This window comes from Macrobrachium rosenbergii, chromosome 1 (genome assembly GCF_040412425.1).
Source record: "Macrobrachium rosenbergii isolate ZJJX-2024 chromosome 1, ASM4041242v1, whole genome shotgun sequence".
Lineage (NCBI taxonomy): Eukaryota > Metazoa > Arthropoda > Malacostraca > Decapoda > Palaemonidae > Macrobrachium > Macrobrachium rosenbergii.
The window spans coordinates 48783051-48808154 of NC_089741.1; the positions used below are offsets into that span (position 1 = coordinate 48783051).

Consider the following 25104-nt stretch of genomic DNA (forward strand, 5'->3'; position numbering starts at 1 on the left):
AATTCTTCCATTTCATATAACGCTCGATTAGACTTTTTATCTCTTTAGCGTGTCGTATTCATTACTCATTCTTTTGACGTTCCGCAGTTTTCCAGTATTTTCCTTCTAACGCTTTTTTTTTATTTCTTTGTCTTTGACACCTACCCCTGAACTTTTTCTCGTTATGTGAGATAAAATTTCCTTCGACTTCTCTTACTGTTAATTATGAAACGATGAAATTAACTGCGCTGTTTCCCCTCTTTATGAGATCATACGATCTGTATCTTCTCATAAAGAATAGTTATTGTATTACTGTCCTCAGTTTTGTCCTTGCAAAGTTTCCTTTTGATATCCTTTTCTGTATTTTTCACATTAACTATTATTTTTTTATTTTTTCATTGTATGCTGTACTATTGCATCGTTATTGACAATCCTAGTGTGTCTTCTCTTACCTATATATTTTGTTCTTCAGACCTAGTAGCGCACTCCTGGTCAGTGTTTTTGTGCAAATACAAAGCTGTATAGCCTGTAAAATACTTCTTTGATTATAATTTTGCTGCATATCAAGAACAGATGGACTGTCATGGTTACTTCGTCATTTCTTTGAATTTTCCTTAGAATACTGTTAAAAATTATTTAAAGAATTCAGGCATGAACATAAATGCTTGGGTTTCAGTAATCCATCTATCTTACTGCACCTCAGATTTATTTTGTTGCAACTGTCAAGCCAAACAGATATCCCTTAATGTTTTCCCTGCCATATATGCTGCTGTTATTAATAATTATTAAGTAAGCAAACATTATCGAAGGTCTGGAGGGGATAATATTTTCTTCCTCGTCTTTGGGATGAACGATTTTTAATGAATCTTTACGGACACAGTCTTTGGTTAACCCCATTTGGTGGATATGATGAAGATTAGACTATTTGCTGCTATGGAAATCATCTCTTCCATTGTAGAGTATCCATGTCATCAGGAATTCTATATTTATGAGGCGGTAATAATGTAGTTTCTAAAATAAATTATTACACTAAAACTTCATTCATAGTCAATTCACGCCTAGGGGCATTACGTGACTTGCAGGGTCTTGTCAGATATTTAAAATTATTACTTTAAGGAAGATTTTTACATAAACATATTCAGTCTTAATAAGACAAATTCCCCAATTAATAACGACTCCCATATGGTGGCAGGTGACGCAGAAGTATATACAGGTAATATTGTACTGCATGCTCGAATTCATTATGATACAAAGCGACATTGCTTTATGCGTATACATACTAATTTGTCTATAGTTTAGTGTATGCACTGATATATTGAAGGTATGAAAGTATGTTTGTATGTACGTGTAAGTTGAAGACCTTGGAATTCTAAGTGTCATATATACATCAGATATATTTACAAGTCTCTCTCGTGGTAGAATATGGTTCAGAGTAGAGAGAAAAAGAGTGACTTGACAAAGTATGTACAAGTTTTGAAATGTATTTAATTTGAGAGAGAAGGAGCTAGCTGGATACCTTATGCAAGCCTTGAAATAGATTTTATGAGAGAGAGAGAGAGAGAGAGAGAGAGAGAGAGAGAGAGAGAGAGAGAGAGAGAGAGAGAGAGAGAGAGAGAGAGACAGAGAGAGAGATCTATAATAGGACATCTTATACAAGTCAATGTCAACCAAATTACAACTAATGCTCTATACACACAGAAAACTTGATGTGTCATTGTAATTATTTTTATAAGATCTATGTCAGTATTATCACTTTTCTGTATGATACATACAGAGTTCGGTTATCCACATACTCCGGTACGTAATTTGTCCAAATCTTGGTAGGTGATACAGTGGAGGAATATGTACAGTACATCATATGACTCTGATTCATTCTATACGTAACAATATCTGTTACTTACACACCTTAAAGGTACCTTTATACAAGGAAGAAAGTACGGGGGGTTTCATACAGACAAGAAAAACTCTTTTAGCACTATAAGGACGTTCCTTTATGCCTCTTAAAATATCACTGCAGTACTGATTATGGCGTTTGTATTTGTTCCAGTTCTTGGACTTAACAAAAGCGAGAAACCGCTACAAAATCTCACTTGGTATTTCTAGTATGATCTTGTCTCATTGTATTTCAGTCCACAGGTGTATCATTTCAGAATATTCTAAGGCTCCTCTGTCGACCTTTATTTGATCTATATACAGCAGACCACTCTTTTTTTGTTGATGATAGTTAATGCGTGGTAACAGGAATCCCAACAAAAATAGAAGTTTGTTGAAATCATGACATGCATATTTTTAATCAGATGGTGATAATATTCTTGGATATGTAATTAGAATACATTTTTAAGGTGAGTTGACGCGTAAAGTAAAGAAAAGGACGAAACGAGGAACAAATTGTACACCCACTCGAATTACAGTCTTCCTTGTTTATCAGTCATTTTATTTTGAAAATAAGCTTTTCCTTTTCCTGAAAATTACACAAGTCGAAATAAAGTATGTTAATTTTTAATGTCGATCTCTGACGCCATGCTCGTATACACCTTGAAAATAGTTGGGAATTTTCCTCTCTGTATAGTATGCAGGCTTAAGCGCTGAAATCACCATCGCAGTTTGAAAATGAAGCCACGAGGAACATGACGATGAGACAAAGTGAGGAAGAGGAAAGGAAATTAAGGAATTCATTATTTATCTAGTTATCAATGTGTTTCATTATCACCGGAATGTATATGTCAGAGCGCATGCGAATTTTTCCTCCAATCATCATGTTTTTACTCTCCGTGATGTTTTTCTTACGTGCATCGCGTTCCTTTCCCTCCGTTGATTTTTCCGTGTACCACAGCAATGTCTGTGAAGAACGAACTTATGGAACAATTACTCTATAATTATATATTTATATATGGACAAGGACATACACACACAATCACACACACATAATTTTCCGAAGAAAATATATATATATATATAAATCTACAACAATATAACAATCCACGAGCACTTTGCACAGTGTCTTTCTTGAACTTCGCGGAGAAAGAGGAGGAAAGAGACGAAGATGCAAAGACTGTTTGATCTCTTAGAGATCCTGGAGGCACTGGCAGACGAGGTAGAAGAGGAGGAGGAAGGAGGGGGGAAGTCTTCGTTCACGTTGATCTCGTTAATTCTCTTCGTCGACGGCTCCTGGTGGTTGTTGTAGTTGGCGTGGTGGTGGTGGGACACTTTGCGAAGGTCTGCCAGCTCGTCCTTGACCGACGAAGCTGAGTCTGAAAGAATGAGAAGGGGGAGGGTTCGTTACCAGAACTGTTCTCGGGACAGTCATGACTAGGGTGCGTCCACACTCCAGTAAAATATATCACAAACATACCTGCAACTTATTGCGTGCATATCAGAAACAGGTTCAAACTTTCGCAAGTGGAGAACGAGCCCTTGGGTTAGAACTACCGTGAAGTCGTTGACCTGTATTCACGCTGTTGATGATATGTATGCGATAAGTTGCAGACGTGCGTTTATGACATTCTCTACTGCAGCGTTAACGCACTATTTTGGGTGATAATGCAAGCTAGGCTGCTTGCATTATCACCCAAATTTAAGGACAAAAATTAATAAAATAAAATGGTGCCTAGGGACAGTTATCAAGTGGAAAGAAGACTTGATAATGTATTGAGGATGCGGTACCGAGAGGTTTGTTGGGGGGTAATTCCCATGCTGGAAGTGAAATGGGATCCTTCTTGGTAAAGTTATTGAGATGCAGAAAGATAAAGGGACCTGGAGGATGCGTTGAGGATAGCTTGTGTGTGTGTGTGTGTGTGTGTGTGTGTCTATGCGTGGGGCGGGGTTGGGAGGATAGATCTAGAACTGGATGATAAAAAGGACATAATTATGATCCTTTTAATGACAGCTTCCGAGTATATAAAAAAGAAAGTGGACATGACGAATATCTACATTATTAATATTCCTTTTTTTGGGGACAAGCATTGAGTTAAAATAAAATAAATTTCTTATGCCACTACAGCTGACTAAAGGGTCCAGTGAAAATTAATTAAAATATTAGGAATTTTTTTTTTTAGCTCATTCTCTTTTTTTGTCTCATTCTTACCTGTATCTTTTGCCCAGGAGACAGCAGGCAGAGACGGTTTCCCTTGTATGGTGTCTTTACCCTCATATCCTGTTCAGGTCAGAGAATAAAGAATACAAACTAGTGCTGTGTTCAGCAGCTTATCTCTCTACACTATATTCTCTCTCTCTCTCTCTCTCTCTCTCTCTCTCAGTGTGTTTGTACAGTATATGAAGGCAGTTAATTGGCAAAATTAATAGTGGAAAATTACTCTCTCTCTCTGAAGAAAATCTCTCTCTCTCTCTCTCTCTCTCTCTCTCTCTTAGAGAAATGAGCCCCAATTTACAAGAACAAGTCACTCTGTTTGTCCCTTCTCTCTGACAGTTTCATATTAATTTCAAAAAACCTCCTTCCCCTTCCTACCTCCTCTGTCTCCTTGTCTCTCTGCCTGTCTCATCCTGCCAAACAGAATAAAGCATTTTTTTCTCCTGTCTGATTTTACATGTTTGTTTTCCTTAGTTTAGTCTCTCTCTCTCTCTCTCTCTCTCTCTCTCTCTCTCTCTCTCTCTGGTGGTTAAGTGATGATAGCCTCTTATCAGTAGTGTGAGTCCCTATGTAGACTCAAGCAATGAAGTATGGATCTACTTGATCGACTATTTGTTGGTTTTGCAGCAGGTAGAGAGAGGGCAGAAAAGAGGAAAGCACAGACATGCAGGATCGGGTTAGCCGTCAAAATGATTGCATGGTGATGCAGGAGGGTCTTGACGCGGTAATCCATCAAATATTTCTCTCTCTCTGTCTCTCTCATCATGTAAATAAACAGAAGAGCTTCTGACAGGAGGACCCATCAAATCTCTCTACCTCTCTCTCTCTCATGTCTCTAAAACTCTCTCTCTCTCTCTGACGTCATGCCAAATACATCAAAGCGCCTCTCTCTCTCATCGTCTCTCTCTCTCTCTCTCTCTCTTTTACACAGTGCAAAATAAACAGAAGAGCCTCACGAGGTAATCCATCAAATCTCACTTCCTCTGCCTCTCTCTCATCTCTCATCACGTGAGGATTATGTTGGTGTGCAGGGAATCAGTTTGAGAAACTAAAACCCTGACAGCCTGTTGGGCCCTCCTTGACTGATGGCGATGCGGTTGTATTCTGTGTGTGTCATGACGGGTCACGTTATACGGCTAGATTAATAGATGAGTCTTATACCTCAGGATTCTCCACTTGTTTCACTTTATACCTGTTAAGAGGGGTGGCGAAAGAGATATGACTTTTTCATATTTTTTTTATTGTTTTAGGTTTACAGGCCTTGCCTATGATTTCTTTAGGAGTAAATCATTTATTGAAAGGACTGATATGTTTATATTTATTTCACATGAGTGTTGAGGCGAATTGCTTAGAAATTTTTTATTTTAAACAACATTTTTCAAGAACTCGCTAAAAACAAGGCTAGGTTTTATAGGAACTTGGTCTGTAGAGAGCTGGAGCCAAAATCTTGTAATTGGAAGATTTAGATTATCTGTTGAGAATTCCTAACAGTTTATTTTTAAGCTACAATCAAGCAGGAATTGTATAGATTTTTTTTTAGATTAATTACAATTTAAAGCAACAACTGATGTTGGCCTATCATAGACACAAGTGTTAGTATACTTAGTGAACCATGAAACAATGAAGCACATTGATATGAGAAATAAAAATGAAAATTTAATTAAAAGAAGATTGAAAACAAAGACTCAGTTTTGATATATTTGTAATGTGTAATATTTGGAAGTTTTCATATTGGACCACACTGCATATAAAAGCTACAGTTCTGAGACTGAAAATTTATCGTTGACAGCTAAAATAATAGCTTTCAGTTAGTAGAAGATAGTGAAATACATTTTCTGCTATAGATAATCAACCTGCAAATGGATGTAGCCTTTAGTACTACTGTCATTATGGAGAGACCTGGATACCATTAGGCCTCTTCCAGTAATTTTAAGGCCCCGTAAATGCAATACTCGATGTATGACTTACTCGATGGTTGCAGCCTGCCAAGGCACCCCACTAGCTGATCTTCGTTGCATTACCTGCCGACCCAACTACCGCGCATTACTAAATGGTATGGTTCGTATAAATCTCATTTATATTAATCAGATTGAGACCACTCGGGTTAATCTGAGAAGCTAAAAAACTGTTTACATTGGAGATTTTTTCCATTTTAATTGAAAGAAATAACTTTTATTGAACATTTTCTCTATCTCAAAAGCGGTTTTTAGGTTTGTCCATTACACTTTAACTTTTTTCTTAAACAGGTTACTGAGATCATCATTAAACTGAAGTAATTCCACTAAAAAAATGTTATTCAGGTGACTGCTTGTACTCACATTTCACTTCCACCTGAATCCGCTTGCTGACAGAAGGGGGAATTCCATTGGACGCGATGCACAAATAGGCAGCCATGTCTGTCCGGGTTACCTGGGGTAGGTGTAAGAGGGGACCTGGGACCTCTAGCACTGGAAGGAAATAAGGCTGAAATTCAGTAACAATAACAGCAGTAATAATAGATACAGCGCTTTTGAGTTGGATTTAGATTCTCAGTGATGACCGTACATGTTCTTACATTTATCCATATATTTAATTTTCCGAAAATGTAGTGCCTACTGCATAAATTTAGCTCTGTCATATCAAAGAATCAAAAGAAAACACTGATTTGTAGTTTTAGTTTCCTGTAACAGAAAACTGTTGAGATGGCTATTTGTCTGTCCGTCCGCACTTTTTCTGTTCGCCCTCAGATCTTAAAAACTACTGAGGTTAGAGGGCTGCAAATTGGTATGTTGATCATCCGCCCTCCAGTCATCAAACATACCAAATTGCAGTCCTCTAGCCTCAGTAGTTTTTATTTTGTTTAAGGTTAAAGTTATCCATGATCGTGCGTCTGGCACCGCTATAAGTACCAACAACACAGGCCACCACAAGCTACCGTAGCTGAAAGTTTCATGGGCCGCGGCTCAGAGTTTCATGGGCCGCGGCTGAGAGATTTATTATACGCTGCACAGAAAACTCGATTCTTCGGCGCATTTTTTACTTGTTTTTATTGCAAAGAACACCGCGCCTTATAATGTAAATTATGACTCACTGAAACGTAGATCTCAGTATACTCTCAAGTTTTTTGTGGGAAAAGCGTTTAACAAGTGAGCGGAAATCGCATAATACTGAACCCCTTATCTTGTTCACAAAACTTTCGTTATTGCCCTCAGTGGCTGTGCCACTAAAGTTAAGTCTTGCTCATTTCTCATAATATCAGCATTAGTACCTTGCTGGGGTGCTACTACGATGTCAAACTTTCATTACCTTTATCGTAAAATTAGTAGAAAGCTCTTTTACATCGAAATTATATTACAGCCAGAAATGATGATAATATAAGGAGCGCTCCGTCCAGTCCCGAAACTCAGAAGTACTGTAGGGGAAGTTAAGCACAGAAAAGTAATAGAGATTATAGAAATGTTCAGCTAGCTGTATGTTTAGAATAGGCTGTCACGCTAAAGCACCTTACTCTCTTGCCTTTTTTTTAAATTTTTATTTAGACATTTCTTAGCTTCAATGCTCAGTGTTATTACTTTTCTCTATTTTAAATGTCTGATAATTCTTCATTTCAGCCCATTTTCTTTTCTTGTTTCTTTTAATAGGCATTTTGCAGCAGGAGTCTAGCTTTGATAGTTGATATCGTTGTTGGTAGATTCCATTTATGTATAACAAAATGCATTTAGTCACCTCCTTATTCAGCCTTGAATCAATGAGTCAGAGAATAAACTTTATGCAGATTCTTCCATGTTCGCAAATAGGCTACAAGGCTCCATAGAGCAACTCGCTGAACCTACCTAGCTAAGCACACTGCCACATTCACCTTATCTTGAATAGATTATTAAGCTTCCTGGTTATTAACGCCTTTCCGTTCCAACACATCGTAAGCCACTCGATCTACGTAGCTTGCCATGTTAGGGTGTTACCTATGCTTGCGATAGACCCTCTTGTTTGTATCCATAATGAAGAGTCTCCTTTTCCTGTCGTGACATTGAAGTATATAACTTAACAAACCTTGACTTTTTTCCGGAGGAATCGAACTGTCATCTTTAGTATCAGAGTCACCACGCCACCTGCCTAGCCATGGGAAGCCTTCCATTTCATTTTATTGTTTACAAACTGATTTCCAGTGGCTCGCATACCGTTACTAGAAGCAGTTCTATTTATTTCCACAATAAACTGTGGTATAAAAAATGAAACCGCTCAAATGCCCGAACTGAATTTTTTTATGAACTTCAAACAGTGACCCGGCCCAAGAAACCAGTGTAACGTACAACTTAATTAAATTTTAGCACCTTGATTTTCGTTGCCTAATTTAAATAAGTTTAGACTATCCCAGTCAGAGAATTAGCTAAATTTTTCAATGGTCACTTGTAATCATTTCATTTTAAAACTATCATGTATATAATTTTCCGGCTGATAACCTTTAATATTCTCTCTCTCTCTCTCTCTCTCTCTCTCTCTCTCTCTCTCTCTCTCTCTCTCTCTCTCTCTCTCTCTCTCTCCGGGTTTCACAGTGCGCTCTCTTTCGTGCAAGAATTAGGCACTTTCCAGCATCACAAAAAACGAGAAAAAAGTCCTAAGTCACTCGCTTCATCCATTTGAATTCGAGGACTGGAGAGTAGCAGTGACACTGATTTTTAATATGGTAGTTTCCAAATATCACTTTACCTTTCGCCGTTTTTCTTATCCTTTTATTTGTATCTTTCATGGGTTTGTTTAGGCCTTTTACGTTCGCGATGAACAGATATCGACGACTTTTCGTCTTTGTCGATGTTTTTCCCATAAGTAATATTCTCTGGTGGAGGCTGTTACCCCAGTTCTATTGGGTTTAAACTCTGACCGCTGTTCATTTGGGTTTATCTCTTACCATTGCTCTATTGAGTTTAAACTCTTACCAATGTTCTATTGGGTTTAAGCTCTGACCACTGTTCTATAGGGTTTAAGCTCTTACCACTGTTCTATTGGGTTTAAGCTCTTACTTCCGTTCTATTGGGTTTAAGCCCTGACCACTGTTCTATTGGGTTTAAGCTCTGACCACTATTCTATTGGGTTTAAACTCTTACCATTGTTCTATTGGGTTTAAGCTCTTACCACTGTTCTATTGGGTTTATGCTCTGACCACTGTTCTATTGGGTTTAAGCTCTTAACATTGTTCTGTTGTGTTTAAACTCTTACAATTGTTCTATTGGGTTTAAGCTTTTACCACTGTTCGATTGGGTTTAAGTTCTTACGACTGCTCTATTTGGTTTAAGCTCTTACCTCCGTTCTAATGGGTTTAATCTCTGACCACTGTTCTGTTGGGTTTAAGCTCTTACCACCGTTCTATTGGGTTTAATCTCTGACCACTGTTCTATTGGGTTTAAGCTCTTACTACCGTTCTATTGGGCTTAAACTCTTACCACTGCTCTGTTGGGTTTAAGCTCTTACAACGTTCTGTTGGGTTTTATCTCTGACCACTGTCTTCTATTGGGTTTAAGCTCTGACCACTGTTCTGTTGGGTTTAAGCTCTTACCACCGTTCTATTGGGCTTAAACTCTTACCACAGCTCTATTGGGTTTAAGCTCTTACCACTGTTCTATTGGGTTTAATCTCTGACCACTGTTCTGTTGGGTTTAAGCTCTGACTACTGTTCTGTTGGTTTTAAGCTCTTGCCAGTGTTCTATTGGTTTAAGCTCTGACCACTGTTCTATTGGGTTTAATCTCTGACCACTGTTTATTGGGTTTAAGCTTTGAAAACGGTTCTGTAGGGTTTAATCTCTGACCACTGTTCCCTTGGGTTTAAGCTCTTGCCACTTTTCTATTGGATTTCAGCTTTATTATGACACAGTTGCACCGGACCGTTAGATTTGTTGCAATTTTCAGTAGAGCTTGACATTTTACAAGGCAGAGTCGCCCTCAACATTTTTTTTTTTTTAGCTCATGGTCCCTTTTCGAGTTTTTAATTTTTCTGTGGCCCCAGGTCCAAAACATTATTGGTGGGAAAAAGTAATAACCTTCATAAAAATATCAGTGCCTATTAGATGGACTCTTATTCTCTATTTGAAAATATAGTTCAACAGCATAGGTTAAAACATTGATCACAACTGAAATCTAGGAGTCAACAGGGTGGAATTTTTGTGGCCTCCAACTTCCCAAAATTTTTGAGCCACCCCCTTCGCATTAGGGGACCCCCAAAACTTCACTCGGATGATAATAATGAAATTTTTTTTTTTACATAATTCCTTCTACTTAACCTTTCGAACTTTCTTTGGTCAAGAAGCGTTACTATGTATCATTGGGGGAAAAAAATGTCAGTCTAAAGACATTCCTGGGGTAGATTGTATAAGTAGTCAGCTGACTTAGCTGTTAATAGGCAGGTCTCCCGCTCTCTTAGGGTTTAAATTCCGTTTTTTCCCTCATCTACGTATTTCTTTCACCGTTGATTACCTTGGATAATATTAAGTTTCCCGTCTCACTGTTATTACATAGATTACAGGCGGGAAGATTAGGATATGTGGAAGGCTATATATATATATATATATATATATATATATATATATATATATATATATATATATATATATTCATATAGATATATATATGTATATACAATAATGTAGATATGATGTATATATATACATTTATAAATATATGTATATATATATACATAGGATATATGGAAGGCTATATATATATATATATATATATATATATATATATATATATATATATATATATATATATATCTATATATGTATATATATATATATATATATATATATATATATATATATATATATATATATATATATATACATATAAGATAGATTTACAGATAGACAGACAGATAGAATATCATGCTGGAGAGGCCATTAGGATGAACGAAATCGCAACATCTCAAACAGCGGTGGAGGGAGGTGTTCAAAACGCTATACCAGATTTAGTACTTGAGGTTGTGAGGTTGAGGCTGATGTTGGCATTGTCCTCCCGACGCCATTTTATCGTAGGCACCGGCGATCCTCTCGCGCTGCACGCCAGGGTGACGCTGTTCCCCTCCAGGAGCCTCACGTCCCTCGAGCTCATGTCGTCCTTGATGTACGGAGGTACTGCGCCGTTCAAAGGAAAACAAGGAGGGGAGATGGTCTTTGAATGGCGGCAAATTTTATGCAGATTGATAAACATTTACTTATTGTATGTATATATATACATATATATGTATGTATATATATATATATATATATATATATATATATATATATATATATATATATATATTATATATATCACTGAATTATCGTTATTACTGATTATAATCTCATTTATCTGTAGTGTTTTTATATATATTTTATATATATATATATATATATATATATATATATATATATATATATATATATATATATATAATGTTGCAACTATAACTGTTACATAGAAATGAGATTATAATAATTTATAAAGATAATATTGCATATTCATATTCACAATTAATACAACCCCTTTCAGTTAGAAAAGCAGTAACGACTGCTACTCACCGACCACATCCACATGGCCAGTCTGACTGATGGCAACCTCTGTGTTTATTTGGCACATGTAAGTCCCAGCGTCCGCCGGCTTGACGTCTCTGATGTTGAGGTACCAAGTTCGATGCCCGTCGTGGGAGACGCCAATTCGGTTGTTCCGTGTTATGACATGTTGCCCGACGGTCAGGATCGCCGAGCGGTCTCTCTGAATCCACGCTAACTGGAATGAGATGAAAGTAAGAAGTATTAGAGAGAATCGCCTTTGACATTCTTTTTTCTATTACTTTGCATTTGCAGTGTGATAAACAAGAGAATATTCCTGAAAGATATTGTTCTTTTATGATTATTTATTTAAAGAGAACAATCAGCTTGAGAAATTGTCAGCTGGGAAAGGAGAATAGTCAGCAGTGCACATTTCTCTACAGTGAACAGTTCAATCTCTCAGCCAGGATGTCATTAAAAGATTCGAATATAGGGTAAAATGCACTTTTCTCATACACAGCATTGGAGCTTGATAGTTGGATAAAAGCAATTCACGTATTCATAGATTCTCTCTCTCTCTCTCTCTCTCTGTCTCTCTCTCTCTCTCTCTCATATATATATATATATATATATATATATATATATATATATATATATATATATATATATATATATATATATATATATATATTTTTATATATATTTTTTTTTTTTTTTTTATCGAGTCCAACGCCAAGAGATTTAAAGGGCCACTGTGAAGTTCTGATGAAATCTTTGAGTCATGGAGTAGGGAAAAAAAGGTACAGGGAATGTATTTATTGCACTTTTTCACAATTAATGAAAGACTTTGCACCCCTCTTTCCTTTCCTTTCTGCCCACATAGCTAAAAGAAAATTAATCTAATAGTTACGCGACATATTCGTCATTTAGGTGGGGGATGGTTTTTGAGAATGTTAACCTGCCGGTTCTCAGAATTTTGCTGAGTGAGGTTTTTTTAGGCCAATTCCCTTCTGCACCTTTGTCCTGACCCACCCTAGTCGAGTCAACCACGAGGTACTTAATTCGCCGCTTAGGTCAACAGTGCATCATGGGTTTTTCAAGTGGAGGAGCTCTGGTCTCTCGCTGGTAAAGTGAGACCTTTATTAAGTTACGCGCACACACACACACACATATATATATATATATATATATACATACACACACACATATATATATATATATATATATATATATATATATATATATTTATTTATATATATATTGCATGTGTGTATGTATATACGTTATGTTTGTATGTCTGTATAATATGATGGGAAATTCACGTATATATTGAGGCACTTTCTAAATATAATCTTTCGTTGCCTTTTAACTCTTTGACGGTAAAATCTTCACTCACTTCAGTAGTAATTATTCAGTGGTACGGAATGTCCCATGCACTGCTGCCACTTCTTTTCAGCCTTGCGTCACGCACCTTGAAGTCAGCAAAAACAAATGCATAAGTTTAATTTTAGACTATAATTCTGCGCTGTTTCTCAGATTCTGTGCCATTATATATTAGTTTTATTTTATCAGAATAATTAAAGCTGAATACCGTCAGTAGCATTCTTCATAAACCCAGTAACTCTGAGTATATTGCTGTACAGCAAAATATATTCATGTAAACTTGAGGCAGAATGACAGATTTCCTCTTCGCCCAGTAATGGTTTTGAATCTGACTAAATTGTCTTTCTAAATGAAACTTATCCCAGCGTTTATTGACAAAATGAAACGAGAATTGCAGCTGCATATTTCATTGAACGAAGGGAGGGTCAAAATTGTTTTCTACGAAATACAAATTCTGAGTACCGTGTGTGCTATTCGTACTACTTTTATAAGGGAGTGATGTGGCGAAAGGTTAATAAGAATGAACATTTATTACTGTAATTAAATGTGATGTTTGACCAAGACTAAAAGAAGCAGATGTGAGTCGCTACGTGTCAACACACCTGTCGAAATCCTTGTTCCAGAAAAGGAAACTAATTGGTTTACCTGTAGGCGGACGTGTAGGCATTGCACACAGGATTCACTTTATTTAAGAGTTTTAACTTGTTTATTTATGGCCAAATTTATACTTACGTAATCCTCCAAGAAGACTTGAGTTACTAGTGAGAGCACGTATGCAAGGCGGACTATTAAATTGCTTTCAGTATAATTTACCTTGTTCGTTTAGCGTAGGCAATTAACGAGAATGCGCTATTTTGTTTAGCTATACAAATCATTATTTTTAAAGCAAGGATTTAAATCGAGCCACTTATTTGTATTGATATCTCATATTAACCTTTTGGTATTTTTATTAGCTTTCTTAAATGTGAAATATTTATCCTCCAAGAATCAAGTCTTAATCTATGACAATTTAGTTTTATATTTACTTTTAGAGAAAGTGCACTCTCTCTCTCTCTCTCTCTCTCTCTCTCTCTCTCTCTCTCTCTCTCTCTCTCTCATAAAGATTGACGTTTTGCCCATAAGCGCCATGGACAAAACTTGAATTTCATTTTGACAGTTTTACACCAGACACTGTTAGTAGTAAGAGGATATTTAAAGAGTCATGAATGAGTAAATAAATGTATGATGAATCAAGATAGATAACTACAGCAGAATAAAATAGTATGGCCAGTAGGTAAGATATTAAAATTAGTAGAATTGTTTACATAGAAAATTTTGTAAAATACACGTCTCAGTTTGGTTTCGTTCCTTTCTTAATTTAGTCCAGGAAAAACTTAAAAATTCAAGTTTATTCTTTCGGTCAAATTTGTAAAACCACCATAACTCGCAAAAATACAAATATAGCGAGAATTCGGCTAAATTTTAACAAAAAGCCGAACGCCCGCCTGCTTCAGTGTAAGTGTAAAATAAATGTTTTAAATCTGTTTATTTTGCGTTGGGCAGTTTGTTTACAGATAGGGTTACCAGCCAACAGGTGCAAATAACCAATCAGATAAGAAGCCACAGGATTGTGGGCTTGCTGAGAGTGACAAAAAGGGCAGAGAGAGGAGCAATTACTCATGGATGTTTCAGAACACTAATAAATATGTATATATATATATATGTGTGTGTTTGTATTTATATGTATGTATATATGTGTATGAATATATATATATATATATATATATATATATATACATTTATATATGTATATATATAATGTACATATTATGTAAATTAAGAAATTCTGCTTCCTTCCTCAGAAATATTGATATATACTTGTCATAAGTTTTACCAGTACGTCTTGAATACTATAAATTCCAATGTTCTTTTTATCTCTGGTATTTTTATCGTGAGTGGTCATCATTTTTGCATTATTACTTTTATATTTAAATAAAAATCCAGCAGTAGGGTGGATTCTCTTCATTTATACTTCTGGAGTTACATGCTTTTGTATTTAACTTATTTTTCTGTCTGAAACGCGTTGCCTCATTTGAAAAAGCCTTTTCTTTTCTGTCTTCTTGTTCTTCATTATTAAGATTCCTTCCCACTCTTCCTTAATCCTTTGATAAATTTAAGCAAGCTCTACCACGTTTTGTTTGTGGCATAACAGTTTGTCTGCTTAAGGTGAAAAACAAGTGTTACTTTGGGAAAATAATAACCAATATTTTTGTGAAGATTAAAATCACGAATTCTGTGAAATGGTCTATATCAACGGGTTATTTTCATTACCAGCAAAGATATGATAACCCTACACCGTCACGAAACACAGTTGCATTAAAACCTAGTGCTGTTGTACGTTGTTAATTAGTTTCGAATATAAAACCCTACATTATGCATGAAAATGTTAATTCACTGATTTAATATGTTCTATAATGCTCTACTTGACTCAGCAGTCATCAGAGCATAGATAACGCCCTAGACACATATAATACAGGTATTCAGGCAGAAGCACAGATGCAAATATTGGCAGCTGGAGTGAGTACCTGGAGCGTTTTAAATAGTGTAATCATCTCTTACATTTCGAGAGTTATTTCCCACTGCTCATTGTAACATTCAGAACGTAAGGACGTCGACTTAGTGCCCAAGCACTTTTCATTAACAATTATTTCAATTGCAGCATTGGCAGGGAGATCAGAAAGATCTTCGATGAAATGGTAACCACCCCAACTTGGGGCCAAGAAATTACACTTCTAAAAACACACACTAAAATGCTCAAGTGTCCCAGACACCGATACAGTAAATGTGCCTTACGTAAATTCACTGCAAGACAAGTCTAATAACAATTTATCAGCGGAAAAAGCCTTAGGAAGATAAACAAGCCCTTTGTTGGCCGAAAGCTTCAGACTGTCATTCGATGGGCCGGAGTTCAATTCCGCGGCCGGCTGATGAAGATTAGAGGAATTTATTTCTGGTGATAGAAATTCAGACTTAATAATTTTGCAGGTTATACAAGACCAATTGGTTCTTAGCCACGTAAAAAAAAGTTAACTCAGTGGTCTGGTAAAACTAAGGTATACTTTAGGAAGATAAACGTTGTTTGAAAGTTCCAAGGTTTCATCCGAGGATGCTCTGGCGCCTGCGTGGGTATGACCACGATGCGCCTTTTCAAAAGAATGGTTGTGCCGCGCTCAAGAACGGTCTTGAGTCAGAATGCAAAGAGAGAAAAACAACATACCAATCCAGCAGGGATTACACCGTTTGCTGGTTCTTGAAGCTCTTCATGTTTTACAAAAGAAATCCTCTGTAAACTTCGTTTAGGGAGGCATTCCAACTGCCTACAAGCATTCAGAAACCTCTCAACGATTCCAGAGATATCTTATTTTTGTATTTTGGATAAGTTGAATAATCATGCAGGCGTTCAGATATATATACTGTAGTATAGATTGTTAGTATTGTTATTGTTGGGTGCAGTTTTTTGCTACTATATCATTCCGTATTGATAATTCCCTCCCATTACGAAAATTATTTTCCATAACGATCTATCGAAAGCTTATACAGCTTGCATGTTCAATAAAGGAAAAACTGTAAAGAGAGACCTTTATCGAAGGCCGTATCTATATTCTCTCTTAATAGAACTACAGAGAGCTTATAAAGGGATGATCCCAAAACGAGAAGGGAAAACATATCTAGACTTGGAATATTACATATTATCAAAAACCCCTCTCTCCCCTCACTCTATTCCGAACAATTAGGGAAAAGAATATTATTTATTATTCAAAGCGTGCGAGCACTCATACGGAACATACCTAAAAGGCCATTAACTTACAAAGCAAGCTTTCATTGAATGGACTGATTATATGAACAAGAGAAAAAATGAAATAACGAATAAAACATGATAAATCAACACAGATAACTAAGGACAATTATGGCAATAAATATAGTACAAAGGACAGGAAAAAGTAAAATAAGGAAATATAAAAAAAATATTAAATATTCCAATTTTGCTGTTGCCTACATTGGCTGATTAAGTTTAGCACAAAAGACATGCAATCTTAACGATCGTAAGTGGATTAGCCACGATGGAAATCAAGAATCGCTCGTAACTCGAATATAGAGATAGTCGAACGAATATAAATAGTAACACAGCTCTCAAATACGTACGATATCTTTAAAACTTCTGGTAATTGTCTCAAGAAATTCGTCCCTTGGAGGGTCGTACTGCATGTACAGTTTTATCTATGAGACCCCTATGACGCTGTTGTGTCGTTTTTTTAAAGGTAATTTCAGTAGTCCATGTAAGAAATTCATCAAGACATATTTACTGAATGTAGGAAAGTGTAATAAATATGACAGCAAGCTAAATTTCTTCTTATGTCACAATATGTTCTGAGCTACCATCCTTTCCTGGGTGGAGGGTCGAAGCACTGTCTCAAGTTGATTTCAACAAGACACCATCAAAGTCAGGGTCTTCGCCGTTATTAGCAATCCTTTTTTAATGTGCATATACGCTCCTTTCTTTTCCCTTATTATTCTTATTCTTCAGGCCATCAGTATTATTCAAGGTGTGATACTGCTATCTGAAAATTACTCCTTAGTGTTGTCAATAAAATGAAGTACATGAATGCTCAGGTCAGTCGTGTTGTGAAGAGATAGCTTGTGGGCATGTATTTTTAGTGTTCCTGACTAACCACTTTTGCAGTTGCGTTTTGGCCTTGCTGTTATGGTGGTGTTGCCTTGTGAACTTGATCTGCCATTTTTGCCAGTGCACTTGCATGATATTTGGACCTGACCTATCAGTGTTGCTGTTGCAACATTGGCTTTGTGTTTTGGCAACAAAATCCGTTGCAGTGGAAAAAAAAAGATGATCTTCCAGTTTCTCGAGCGAGCGACAGTACTGGAAATTGAGTGATTCCCACTGGAAAAAATAAAACAAAAATGGAATCAGTGCAATTTTTCATGATCAAAAAGTGTTCTGTCGGGAGTGGTGCTACCTGCAGTTTTGGTGACATTTGAACCCGGTCTTGTGCTACCGCTGCAGCAGTTGACGTGTGGATTTGATCTACCAGTGTTGCTGCTGTGGCTCTAATGTTACTTGCACTTGATCTGCCAGTGTTGGTAGATCGGCAGTGGTGCCAGCTGGACTTCTTATGCAAATGTTGCTGCTGCGGTATTTGTGACATTTGGAACTAATCTGCCAGTCCTATTGCTGCATTAGGATTTTTTTTTTAACTAAATAGTTATCGAAATGTCTTCCAACTGCGGATATTTGAAGACAAAACCTCATCATATACTGAATTCAGCTTCAGAGAATATGTCAGTGGAACTCATTTGCTTACAGATACATGGAAAGATTTGATCCGTCCATTTTGATCTGTTTATCAATCTGTTAATAAACCATTCTTCCCAAACTGTAATGTTGAAGATAAGACACTTAATGTTAACTTTTGGGTATGCTTTCCATGTTCTAACCTCTTAGAAATTATACATATTCTCGGGATATTTGAAACTCACCTCAATTCTTCGGTCCTTTTATGGATATAGATTGAAAAGAATACTAATGCATTTAAAAAGAAAGTATGAGATGTTTCTTTTCTAAAACGACAGGCTGCGTTACAATTGTGCTACCAATGTCGAATAACGTCGCGGACCGAGAGGTAAATTCCGCCAGTTCCAAACGAAAGTCTTGAACCATTATTATTTTCAATCATCATTTTCCTAGTTGCCGGCGTTATTATTCATTCCCCCACGCACTAATGACACGTTTCCCGGACTGTTATCTCCCGCTTCACTGATTAATTATTGAATATGATTTATCAAAGCTTATGAACTGGTTAAAAAGCCATTTGTTTCTAGGGACCGAAGTGACGGTGATGAAGAGGTTCGCCTTGCGCCCGGTACAAGATGACCGAGGACCTCGCCATTATACAGTGAAGTGTTTTTTATCATTGTAGCAAGAGGGGGAATCTGCCCTTTATGCTGCTCTCTTGTAATGCATATATCTCGCTTCTCTCAGTATTTAATCGTAATCTGGACTTCAGTCTTCTCTTCCTTTATGATCTGTTCTCTCTCTCTCTCTCTCTCTCCTATATTTTTTATGCAATTTTGTGGATGTAATACATGGAGTGTTTATTAGCATGCATGAAATGAATACTCAGTACAATTATTTTTATAGCTTATAAGATATTTCTGGCCTCTTAACTTCTGTTTTTTAATATAATTTTATGGATGTAATACATGAAGTGTTTATAAGCATGTATGAACTGAATATTCAATGCAATTTTTTTTTTATTCTTAATAAGATATTTCTGGCGTCGGTAACCATAATTCTTATGACGCCACTTTGTTGACACCAATACATTACTCTTTCTCGCCATCATTTTCTCCCTCAGTTAAGGAATCAGTTCCCCTTTTCAAAGATGGTCTTGCTGCTATTTAATAGCAGTACATATACACTGATTGTCATTCCTTCAGCATCACTTTGTTGCTTTTTATTACTGCAGAAGTTTTCGAATGATTTATTCTAAAAATAAACTAGCTTTATAAATACAATAAAGTAAACGTTCACTTTTTAATATAATTTTAGTTGTAATTTTACCATATTTTTCCCCACCTAGCTTGTTAAGCTGTTACTAAATGTATATTCGACTTAAGTTTATATTTATTTTACATTCACTTAATTTCGAGGTGAGGCGAAATCGATATATACCGTAATCTCGACGCTGCAAGAGGAGACTCGTGGTCCAATGAATTTAATCATGCTCTAAAACTAGTAGTTAACATATCAGGTGATTTTAACATATACTTAGTTCAGAAAAAAACATCGTAGGTTTTCATAATTACATTAGGCAATGAAAATGTTTAGAATTTTGTTACATGTCATTAAGACGTAATGAGTTGCTATAAAAATGCTGGTGGTGCTGCTACTGTCATTGACAATAATGATAATTAATAATAATTTGCGATATAATGAACCACTCCTATCCTTTGAGGCCAGTTTGATGCCAAATCAATCAATCAATCCAACCCTTTGAAAAGGGATTTTCCGCTTCAATAGCTTACAACCAGTGAATATTTCCATAAAAGAGCCGGTATGAAATGTATAGTTAAAAGTATTAATTGTTTATTAATTGAGCTGAATTCATGATGCTAAGCAGAAAGAATCGATGGCTTTAAAGTTTTATAAGTTTAAAATGCGTTGACATACACATACATAGATACATACGTACATACGCGTATGTATATATAACTGTAATATATATATATATACATATATATATGTGTGTGTATATATATATATATATATATATATATATATATATATATATATATATAGTATATATATTATATAAACGGTAAATGAATCCAAAATCAGAATACAGCAATGCTTAAATAGAAAGTTAGGTAGAATGAGACGCAAATGTATATTGTTAATGTATATTGTTATTTGCAGGTGTGGAGTTTCTAGGGTAAATAGAACTGGAGAGACTTTTGATGAATGAGGAAAAGAGTTTGCTAGATTATGCTCGTACAGTTGGTGGAAGACTACGTTGATGGGTGCAATGGAGAGAATAGATGTTACCGGAGTTACATGATTATTATTTGGTTGAGGCACAAGTTAAGATAAATGCAAGTTTCAAGTTGAGGAGTAAGGAATGAAGTTGTGGCTGTAATTGTGATTAACAAAGTGATTTAGATAAGGAGAAAATGTATGAATTGTTGGATAGGCTTAGAGACATGGAGGTGGAGAGCAGACGAGAAGCTTAAAATTTCATGATGGCGCCACGGGGACAAAACGGAATGTTAGTGGGTATAGAAGTACAAGAAGAGGGAATAAAAAAAAGTAATAATTGATGGGACGAGAAAATGAACGGCTTAGTAAAGGATTTAGATACAACTGCAAGACGGAAAAGAATGTTTTGCAGGTACAGAGGAGGATGGATGGGGCAGTCAAGATTAATGTGTGAGAGGAAAGGAAAGCAGGTAGTAAAAATAGTTGGGAAAGGGTGAACAAGAACTTTAGGGAGAAAAATAAGTTATCCCACAGGGAAGTAAATGCAGAGAGAAAGGTTAATGACAATATGGATCTCGGAATAAAAATATGCAAATGGATACATGCTTTCCAAAGTGTCTGAGGTCCTGGGTCAGTGGAATGAGTATTTTGAAAATTTGTGGAATTTGTAAGATAAAAGAGAGGCAGAGCGGAATGATGCAGAAGTGAAAAGGATTAATGTAAATTTAAGAATGCTTTGGGTTGACGCTGTTGAGGGTGGGATGAGGGCAGTTAAGAAGATGAAAAATGGAAAGACATCAGAAGTTGATGGGATTACAAGTGAGATGCACTGGTGTTGTGGTGATAAAATGGTTGATTGGCTGACTAGGGTTTGTCATATATGCCTGGACAAGGGAAATGCCTTGTAGGAATGGTTATGATGAATAATTTTTCCATTGCATGAGGGTAAAAGTGAAGAGAAGTGAGTGTAAGAATCGTAGGGCTAACAGTGTTATTGGGATATCATGGAATGTGAATGGTAGGGTGTTAACTTTGGAAGTAAGAAAGATGACATAAGGACTGATATGGGAAGAACACTGGGAATTTAAACAGGGGAGATGGTGTTAGGAACAAGTGTTTGTTATGAAAAAGTCATGTACGATGTTTTGACAGTGAAGGGAAGAAGCTATATGTGGCATATATGGACTTAGAAAAGGTTTATGATAGAATCAAAAGAGACGGTGTGGAGGGTGTTTAAAAATATTGGTTCAGAAGGTAAATTGTCTAGGGCAATCTAAAATTTTAATGACAGAAGCAAAGTATTCATTAGAAAATATAGATGGTTCTGGTATAACAGTGGGTCTGAGATAGGGTTGCTATGCCTTTTACCTATTCAGTTTCTTCATAGACGGAAGGATACGGGTACTCATAGGAAAGGACAGCAGACATAGGAACAACTTTGCATGATAGGAAAATTAATTTTGATTGACTGTGCTGACTGGGGGTACTGGAAAGAAACTTCCAAAACTCGAGCAAGGGTTTGAAAATGTTCCCAAAAGGAGATCGTTGAAAGTAAAGGTGAACAGCGGGGAGATTATGAGGGTAAATGGAAATCAGGGAGAGAGAGCAATGACCATAGGTATTTAAGGATAAATATAACAGGTGATGGTGGGATGAAAGGAGTAATGGATATTTTAGGAAGAACTGGTCAAGGTTAAAAAAATTTCACGTATATTTGCTCATCTGGAAGGGCATGTTAAGGTGTCACGATGATGTGAAAGCTGATAGACTACTACTACAAAGCTCAGGTGACATACCTCTCGTAATTGACCACTAAGTAGAAATTGTTTTAAAAAACGGAAAATTTCTCATGCATATAACAACATAACCTATAATATCAGTTGCAGTGAATTACGATTTGATTTGCCCTTTAAATTGAAATTCTGTCTACTTTCTTCATTCCTTGTTTGCCTGCACGTTTCTGGAACTACTGAAGTATGAAAAGGCATCGACTCTGACATGTTAGCTGCCGTGACAGTGACGTCAGAACAGAACATGCCTGAGACATTTCTGAGATTTCTGTTTCGAAACTTGGAAATACTTGCTATCTAAGGTAACTATGAATATTGATATTAAGGAAGTTTTCTATTGTTTTCCAAAAAATTTTATGAAAATATGTTGATAAAAGATATTATTCGATTAGTAAAAGGATCTGATCAATTAATTTCCGTTTGTAATTTTCTTGTTTTATGTTTGGTGGCGACCTGGATTTGAGATAGGGTATAATAGCGCAAAAATAATTTTTTACACATGTAGCGTTATTTAGTTCACACCTACAGGGATCCACTAAAGGTTTATGTAACATACAAGCACTTTCATAATTTTCTTCATCATTTTTTCCCTTACTGCATTATATATAATTGTATCTTGGAATCCTCTGAATTTGTCTGTAAAATACCATTATCCACTTCAGAAACTACCACTTCAGTATCTAGGAAAAGACAAGAGTCACTCAGAATCTGTTTTCTTAGATATTTAAACAAAACCTTGTCGTCCTCCTGATACGTTAGTCATTGCACCCTTAACAAAGCTGAAAAGATGTAAGTCACTTGTTTTTGATGTTCCCACGCATTGCTAATGGAGCCACTCCTGATGCTTGACTGCATTATTTGCGCAATTAAACTAATAAATGACAGCTGCACCCACTGGCACGTGTTGTAAATATTAAGCTTTAGGTCATCCTTTGCTGAACTCCGTACATACAAACTAAAATAAAAGGGGTTTATGATATGCACGTATTTTTTTACCAGCTTATAAGCTCAAAAGCACTTAAACCCCGAAACAAAAAATGTGGTTTTGTTACTAGAGAGGTGGTATTGATCTGACTTCTAACATTTAAGGCCTGAACGCCTTGTATTCAAATTTGCGATGCTAATGTTGATAAAGTCGATGATATACTTAAAATAATAAAACATTAAAAGTACAAATGGAATTACACACATTCTTGGCTTTTTGGGTTTCATGACGACCCACTGACGCTAACATAAAACTTAAGGTTTATTGCAAGTGTTAGTAAGATTCATATATATATATATATATATATATATATATATATATATATATATATATATATATATATATATATATATATATATATAAACAGGAATCACAATACTCCAGGTTACACAGTTATGTTGATATCAACCATTTTTCTCACACTGGAAAGTACGTCCCTCATTTTGTTTACCCTGAATCTGGACGAGAACAAGATGTTGAATGTTTACTCTTCTTGCCATGAGTTAAATAAAGTCCATGTGGAAGTTGATAAAACCGGCAGTGAGCAGAATATGATGCTGTGAAAAACATAGTAATTTCAGTCCTTGTAAGGAAAATAACACTTGCATTGGGGAGGTCCATTTGAGGTTCATTTGAGGCTTTGCCTTATAGTGAAAGGAGGACTTAATGGTAAAAAAGTAATCTATTGCCATGGTATATATTGTGTTTATTGATGCCTTGCGTGCCTTAGGATAAGTGTACAGATTACTTAGTCAGATACGAGTATATTGCCCTCAAACCTTTATCCCGTCTCTTTTTCTCACTCTCTTTCTCCCTTTCTCTATCAAGCTATTTGCGTTTCGCTGACCTTTTAGGCAACGACGCCAGTTAAGATACAAATGGACTAGAAATATCTTTCCCCTTCATCTCTCTCTCTCTCTCTCTCTCTCTCTCTCTCTCTCTCTCTCTTGCGGGAGTGAGGGAAGGCCAAATCTTTTTTTTTTTTTGTGATTGGCTTATTGAGTTATGTGTTTGAAGGTCCCCCACGTTCTCTGTCTGACAGCAGATTTCCCCCCACTTAACGTATTTTTCTTGCCTTTTTTTTCTTCCAGGGAATTAGATCTGTTTTTCCAGAATGTGATGTATATGTTCTGAATCTCTGGATAGTTCGTTTCTCTCTCTCTCTCTCTCTCTCTCTCTCTCTCTCTCTCTCTCTCTCTCTCTCTCTCTCTCTTTTTCGAGTTCTTAATAGCTTGATTTATGGGATGGGCAATATTCTCCGCGTCCCTCCCCTTCTACCTATTCATTCTCTTCTTTCCAGGGCGTCCTCCAGGGACTTAGTAATCAGGAAGTGATTGAGGGCTTTGTGAAATTTCTCCCGCGCGAGGTAATTAGTTTCTTGAGGTGCGGTCATACTATTATTTTATGTTGAATGGAATGAACGCGACGGCACCCGCCACCAGGTTCCCCCATCCAAATAAAAGATAAATACCTGAAATTGTCCTCCTAATTAATTTTCGAGATGCTTGGAGTACGTAACCAATCCCGGAAAAACTGCAGGTGTCTGTTGCTAAGATTTGTCATGCGGTCCAGAAAGATTATTTGTGAAGGAGGGAAGTGTGTGTGTGTGTGTGTGTGCGTGTGTATATGTATATATGTATTGTTGCAAGGATTTTTGCAAATTCCTCTAGGCGATATCCACCTGAATAGAACAGGACTGAGGACTGAGTAATGACTGTAACTTGGATAGCAAATTCTGTTTTGTTTTACAAGTACATTTGAATATCTTATTTCAATTTGATTGAAGAAATTATTATTTTTATATTCAATTTAATGCTTCAAAAGTTAACTTATAAATTATGTGATTTTCC

General features: G+C 36.2%; 1 protein-coding gene across 1 annotated transcript in view; it reads right to left on the reverse strand.

Annotated features, from left to right (window-relative positions):
* Positions 1 to 1013: 1013 nt before the first annotated feature.
* Positions 1014 to 25104, reverse strand: part of LOC136840448 (lachesin-like) — a 292205-nt gene continuing 268114 nt past the window's right edge. The window contains exons 3-9 of the mRNA XM_067107126.1: positions 11596 to 11803; positions 11011 to 11169; positions 6385 to 6513; positions 5252 to 5258; positions 4445 to 4479; positions 4064 to 4132; positions 1014 to 3230 (exon numbers count right to left, since the gene is read on the reverse strand). Of these exons, the coding sequence (XP_066963227.1) occupies positions 2941 to 3230; positions 4064 to 4132; positions 4445 to 4479; positions 5252 to 5258; positions 6385 to 6513; positions 11011 to 11169; positions 11596 to 11803 (897 nt within the window). The 3' untranslated portion in view covers positions 1014 to 2940. The remainder of the gene's footprint in view (positions 3231 to 4063; positions 4133 to 4444; positions 4480 to 5251; positions 5259 to 6384; positions 6514 to 11010; positions 11170 to 11595; positions 11804 to 25104) is intronic.